Source organism: Lygodium microphyllum, chromosome 30 (genome assembly GCF_053477565.2).
Source record: "Lygodium microphyllum isolate KBCC chromosome 30, Lygodium_microphyllum_v1.1.10, whole genome shotgun sequence".
Classification (NCBI taxonomy): domain Eukaryota; kingdom Viridiplantae; phylum Streptophyta; class Polypodiopsida; order Schizaeales; family Lygodiaceae; genus Lygodium; species Lygodium microphyllum.
In genome coordinates, this window is record NC_141164.1 from 100,651,837 (window position 1) to 100,659,004 (window position 7,168).

General features: G+C 42.6%; 1 protein-coding gene across 1 annotated transcript; it reads left to right on the forward strand.

The window, feature by feature from the left end:
* Nucleotides 1-3,520: 3,520 nt before the first annotated feature.
* LOC148010179 (linamarin synthase 2-like) lies at nt 3,521-6,544 on the forward strand. The gene is made up of 2 exons (XM_087673367.1): nt 3,521-4,337; nt 5,244-6,544. Exons 1-2 carry the CDS (start codon nt 3,704-3,706, stop codon nt 6,248-6,250), a joined length of 1,641 nt encoding a protein of 546 aa, XP_087529493.1. The 5' UTR covers nt 3,521-3,703; the 3' UTR covers nt 6,251-6,544.
* Nucleotides 6,545-7,168: the final 624 nt, after the last annotated feature.

Consider the following 7,168-nt stretch of genomic DNA (forward strand, 5'->3'; position numbering starts at 1 on the left):
TTGCACATTTAATTAACGTGACGCCCGAAAAGGACAAACGTCCCCATCAATTTTTCGCACAAGGAATCTACCTTGTGTACGAGCCCCGACAAATAAATAAAAAATTTTGGAATCCGCCGCAAAACCTCACAAAATCCACCGTGGAATATGTCTCATGGCATCAGTGAAGGGTTGGGGCAACCATGAAAGCTTAAAGAGAAGCTCTTCTTGTTAGGTGGAAGCAAAGATTGATAAAACTCCTTGAATCCCCGCTCTGATATGAGTTGAAAGGTAGCACGAGCAAAAGCAAGAGCTATGGAGGTTCAAGCAAAGAAGAGAAAGAATGGTGTGTGCAAGCTCCAATAGTCACAATATGTGACCTACCTTCCCTTATTTTATTGTCATAGTAAAAATAAAGAATAAAGTGAGAGTGACCAGTGGCCGCCAACTGCAGTGTACAATTGTGTGGGCAATAAGTATAAGTAAATATGGGTGGCTAGGCACAAGCAGCCTTCCCCAGTAACTCCTTTGCTTAAGACGATGTAGAAATAATGCACTTGTCCTTTTTCACCAGTTAGCTCTTGGCCGCCCTAGATACCAAGTACTCCCCTTCCAACTTGATCTAATCACTTCCACATTCATGTTGGACCTTGGGATGAGTCCAACTCCTGATGGCTTTGTTCTTTCTATGGATCCAATAGCCACATATCCTCTTTTTGTTTATCTCACATATCCAACAACCACATATCCTTTTAGGTCTTCTTATTAATTCACAATAAAAAATCATAAAGCAAATATATTAACATAAGGATTACAATCTTCTCTGCTCAATGAACAAGATCAATTGGAGTAATATTTTTGGCTGAAATAAAAGTAAGTAAATATGAAACAAAAAACTCAAACTCGATTATCATGACTTAGGATAATATGGTTTACTTCCTTGATGCCATCTTCTAGGTTCTTCACTTTACTGTTTTCCTTGAGTTCTTGAGAAATCATTCTCTAATGATCTCCTTTCCTTGACGACTTCTCTTAGGGGCTATCATGTAGAGTAAATTTGACAAAGCATAATTGTGGAGAAGAGAGAAAAAGCTACACAAATTTTAGCAAAGTTTTCACTTGATTTTAGAGAAAATGAAAAAAACTTGGTGGATTTTAGTACAACTTCCTGCGATTGTGGAGAAGCGTGTATGGAGAAAAGGAGAGAAGTCAGGAAAATCCTTGTAGAGCTTTCACATGTGTGAAGAAGAGAGGAGAAGCTTAGCAGATTTTGACAGAGCTCCCGTGCAATTATAGGGGGGAGAGAGAGAGAGAGAGAGAGAGAGAGAGAGAGAGAGAGAGAGAGAGAGAGAGAGAGAGAGAGAGAGAGAGAGAGAGAGAGAGAGAGAGAGAGAGAGAGAGAGAGAGAGAGAGAGAGAGAGAGAGAGAGAGAGAGAGAGAGAGAGAGAGCTTTGCTTGGCCCATAGAGTGTTGTCTCCTCCCATAAGAGAGTGCATGCATTTGAGACTATCCATGTGCTATTTTTATAAAGAGAGAGAGAAGGCTTCTCTTAAGCTTGGGTATGCCATTTTGAGAGATTCTATACAAATAGAAGAAAACTAATTTGAGTGCAGTACTTTTTGAAAGATTTAAATCAAATTTGAGAGTTGAGACTATCCGCATTTTGATGAATTTAGGCGTCCAAAAAAGAAAAATACAGCCCTTTTACATTTGCACATAGCTCATTTATACACACTAAACAAAACTTAAATTGGCCATTATTAACTTTTGATCTAGAATTCGAAATTTAGATCCACTTGGACTTTGTGATTGTGGTAATGAGATCTATGATTCTATATACTTCACTTTACATTTTTTTGAGAAATTATTTAAAAATAAAATTTAATATGCATTGTTTTCATAAAGAATTCCTACCAATATCTCAAAAAATTCAATAAAAGTAGAGTCTTTAACACTCCCAAACATCATTACTCTTGCAGCTTATTGATATATGCAACAAATACACGACATCCTTGATTGCTTTTATTAGTAAACATAACATGATGTCTAAGGTGCCAAGGTGGGTACATTACACCTGAATAAACATTCATAATTATTTTACACCTTTGTATCTATTGAGTAATATATATATTATAAGTTAGACATATATAATACATGCAAATATGCTTGTGGGCACACACACACACACACACACACACACATGTATTTATACTTAACTACCTTATTTGCTTGTGTCCATGACATTACAGATTAGTACAAATAAAAATATTCACTTTACATATAAAGACATTACACATACATACATAAGCAAACATATAAATATAGATAAATATACATGTACACAAAAAGAATTATTATTATGTATTTGTGTATGACACATACATCCATAAACAAATGTGTACACATAGATAGATATACATATACATAAAAAATAATCGTTATGATATAAGACATACAAACATAAGTGTGTATACATGTACTACTGATATATACACATCTAATCTAAATAAATATGAATACACAAAAAAATTATTGTTATTTAGGATTCAAATATGTATTCACAACTCCCATGTGAGCATATGTGTGTTTGCATGTGCATGCACAAAACACTAGCTCATAGGCTATGCACATGACCGACCGCGACCATGGCCTTGTGAGTACTTACAATGGTAATTCAAATGTTGACATAGACCAAAAGATTGTGGAATTTCTAGACAAGTGGCCCTACTCTGTTGCTACCATCCCATTGGCCTAATGTTTGAGTTTGAGACTATAGTTGAAAGACAAAAACGAAACATCTCCGTGTCTTAGCTTATGGGCAAAGTAAATGTTAAAGGCTTCTTTTTAAATGTATTTTTTTCCTCACCAAGTTTACTTATAAGGGTTGACTCCAATGGTTAAACCTGGACGTTGGGTCCATGTCGAGGTTCGAGAAAAGGGGGGTTCACTTCAACCTGAAATTTGTTCACCTTGACAAAAATCCTTCTCAATTCTTTGAAAGAAGGAAATAAATCCTCTTCAAATTTCTCTAAATATAGTTACATATGTTAAACTTATGGATAAGATATTATCTCACTAAGGGATGCTTCCTTCTCCGATGATGGTGAAAAGGATTTACTTCCTCTTCCTCAAATTTTTTTTCTTGAACCTTGGTCCATGTGCGCCACAAAGCAAATTGGTGAGACCAAGGAACCTTTACTCAAGAACCTAGCTAGTTGGTCATTTGCACAGGGTTTCATGGAGGCATGATAGTGTGTTATGTTTAATATATGCTGAGCTAGGCTAAGTTCTCTATTTATCACCGGGCCGGGAGTCAAGCCAGGTTGGCATATTATTTTTGTTTGGTAATACGAGATATTATATTTCATTTGGTATTTTGTTTTTCTAAATAATGCGAGATATTATATATTTTATTTAGTGAAGTATTCACATTACCCCTAGTGTTGGGGACAAGCAAGGAGACGTGCAACACGAGGATACCTTTTTTCAATGATTCAATATTGTAAGGGATGTGGGCGCGTCACGCCACGCTAGGAAAATATTCTGAAGGCAGGGAAGTGGCATGGGGAGTTACCAACAAGGCAGAAGTTTGGCGTTTCATGGCACTTGGAACACTGTGATGAGCAGGGAGGCAGTTAAATTGTAAGAGGCTCTGATCTCAGGCGCACTCCTCCTCCTCCTCCTCCTCCCCCTCCTCCTCCTCTTGCGTATAAGGTACGTAGTGATGACGACCAAGATGAGCAGGAGGCAGCTGGCGCGGCCGCCACATGTGCTTCTGATTCCATATCCCTCGCAAGGCCACATCACGCCTCTCATGGAGCTCGGGAGCAAGCTGTCCGCCATGGGAGTCACCGTAACCCTCGTCACCTTCCACAAGTTCGTGCAGAGGATCCAGCGGGCTAGAGCAGCAGCTGCGACGGCCGTGGATGATGGCTGGTCATTGAACGGACACGTGGCGGGAAATGGCGAGGGGCACGTCCGGCTGGTGGGCGTCCCGGATGGCCTCCCCCCCGATGCGGAGCGCGACTGGCTGGACAAGGAACTCGCGGTGGCCGTCAGCACGCGCATGGAAGGCGAGATCGTGCACCTCATTCACGCGCTCGCCTCCCCCTCCTCGTCGTCCTCCTCCGATGGTGATGATGATGGTGGTGATGATGTCCCGCCGCCCATCACCTGCCTCGTCGGCGACTTCTTCCTGTCCTGGATGCCCCGCCTCGCTCAGCGCGTCAACCTCCCCGAAGTCGTCTTCTGGCCCCAGGCTGCCTCCGCTTACGCCATGTTCACACTCGTCGATCTCATCGCATCCAGCCACGGCTACAACCCTTACCACAACTACGACACTGACACTGAAATTCCCGGTATTCATCCAATCCTCACTCAATCGCCACATTTGCAACTATCTTTGATCAACGCTAAATTCTCACCGGCAGTGCTTCCTTCTTAATTATTACTCACATCGCATAACAAAATCTCATTCTGGATGGCGATTTTGTACGACCACAGTCCGCTGCCTAGGTTAGCTCTCCATTTTGCAGTCTACTAGAACACCAGTTCACTCATGATACCATGTGGACGCAGAGATTCCTTTTTGACTCAGGTGCTTCTTTGCACCTTTCCATCTACCTGTTCCCAGGCTGGTAGGGTCTCACGCATGCGATATTGCGAGGAAAAGGTAAGACCCAAAGCGAAATGGTCTGCTTTCTGGTGCTTACACTTTCCATCTCGAGCTCTAAGGCAATCGACCAATCGGCTCACCATCCACGACAATCACTACTCCGTTTGGTTAATGATAACTGTGCTTCTCTCCATATATGTCACACAATTGAAAACCAATTTCGTGCTCTCCATAAATGACACAACCAGTGATGCACATCTCGTGCAATTTGTGAACAAACATTCCACATTTGCATCCGTGATCAGATGTGCGGTTTAATTGCAAAAATCAAAGCCACAAAATCGGTAACATTCCTTGCATGCAAAGACGGCGATGTAGTTGTTATTGCTGTACTCGGCCCAGAAGCATAGAGGCCTTGAGCAATTTGCCGCACCATGAGGTTAGCAAGCAGGACTGAAGTGTATAGTTTACCAATTTAAGAAAAGAACACCTTACTATGCTCGTGTCAAAGGATCTAGATAATCGTGTAAACACTAATCAATGCTTGCAAGTTTTTCTTTATTTGAAGAAATGTAGTTTTGGATTAGAGATGGGGACTGACTCGTAGTTTCTTGCGAATTTCTTTCTCTCTCATCACATCTGTACACAGTGATCAACTCGTATGGACCAAGAGATGAGTCGACAGTGGGGTGCATCACATGTCTACCGGGCATGCCACCCGTGCATCCAGCAGATCTTCCGTTCCAGAATCCAGTAGGCAAGGCAGGTGTGGACTGGATAAAAGGGCTCATGGATATACGCTTGGCCAGCATGGATGGAGCGATGGCGCTGCTCGCAAACTCCTTCGAGGAGCTTGAACCGCATCACCATCAGGTCTCGGAAGTTACTGTAGCAAGCGGCTTCAAACGCCTCTCCTTAATAGGTCCCTTGATCCCCTCCTCCCCTGATCATCCTCTCGCTAATCAAAATAGCCATGCAGATAATTGTCGCACCATCCGTCCGGATAACTCGAGCCTGCTGGAAGAAGATCAGGATTGCATCAAATGGCTTGATGCTCAGCCTCCCTCCTCCGTCGTCTATGTGTCCTTCGGAAGCCTGGCGAGGTACTCCAGCGAGCAGTTGCACGACGTTGCGCTCGGACTCGGGGCCTCTCAGCAAAGGTTCCTGTGGGTGATCAGAAAAGACAGCCTGCTTGAGAAGGCTGATGCTATCGATAATGCCTTGCCCGAAGGCTTCCTAGAGGAGATTCAAGGGAGAGGCAAGATCATACATTGGGCTCCCCAGTCCCGTGTTCTGGCGCACCCCTCTGTGGGCGGGTTCTTCTCTCACTGCGGCTGGAACTCCGTGCTGGAAAGCTTGTGCCATGGATTGCCCGTCCTCTGCTGGCCTTACATGAATGATCAATTCTCCAACTGCTGGCTGGTCTCTCAGGTGTGGAAAATTGGCTTGAAGCTGGTTGTAGATGAGAAGAACAGAGCTGAGAAAGAGGAAGTGGAGAGAGCTGTCAAGCTGCTTATGAGCAGAGGGGAGGATGCAGAGAATATGAGAGCCCGGGCAAAGGCTCTCAGGGATTCAGCAAGCAAGGCTATCACAGAATATGGTGGTAGCTCTCACCGAAACTTGAAGCACTTCGTCGAAGAGTGCTTAATGCGTTGAGAAATATGAAAATGCTCGCCGCTTTTATTTGCAGGCTCAGACCTGTAGAAATAGGCTAGGTGGGGAAGAAAACCGCGTAGAACGCCATGGCTATATACTCATAGAAATAGGCAGAGAAAGAGCTGGTGCCGGCGCTGGATGATCATTTGTATGTATACATATATTTTTTTTCATATTGCGGCGTTTCAGTCTTTTGCCGTCTGAATATTAATTAAAGTATATATTTCGACATTCCCCCTCTCCTGAAGGGAACATTTGTGTAAAATCAAATTTTCACTTTATTCTTCAAACTTGCGTGCTTCTTCTTTGTGGCGCCTTGTAGACCTTTGAGGCTCTTTATGCACCTCCTCTATCTTTTAATACCTCCCTTCTTCTATACTCCACCTTGAAACAAAAGGGTGTATTAGAAATGTAAACAAACATTGTTTGTACTCTCATTATCACTTTCTTCCCCTCCCCCTTTTGCAAAATGTGATTCATGCACTTCATTTTGTCATGCTTTTTGATTGTCATACGCACGTTCCTAGCAATCTTCTCGATAATGGCATTTTTTAGTGCAATAAGTGCACTCTATATCACGTATGAAAGGAGTGATAGGTGATTGGCTACGTGATAATGAAAGGTTGGTGAATTTGAATGAGGAAGGAGAATATTTCCAAGAGACTCCCTTTATCCGAAAGGATGGTGAATCACTAGCCTATAGCAACCATGGCTAAAGGGGAGAAGTTAGAAGTAGTGCTCGTGGAGTGAGAATTTGCATTATGCCTTCTTGAAGTATGCACCAATGAGGATAGGTAAAGTGATATCACATGTGCTTCCGTGGATTGTAACAAAAGTACTCCATGTGAATGATAATGCACCAAGGAGCACGACAATGGATTGTTGATTAGTGAATGCAAGGTTGGTAGTGATATCATG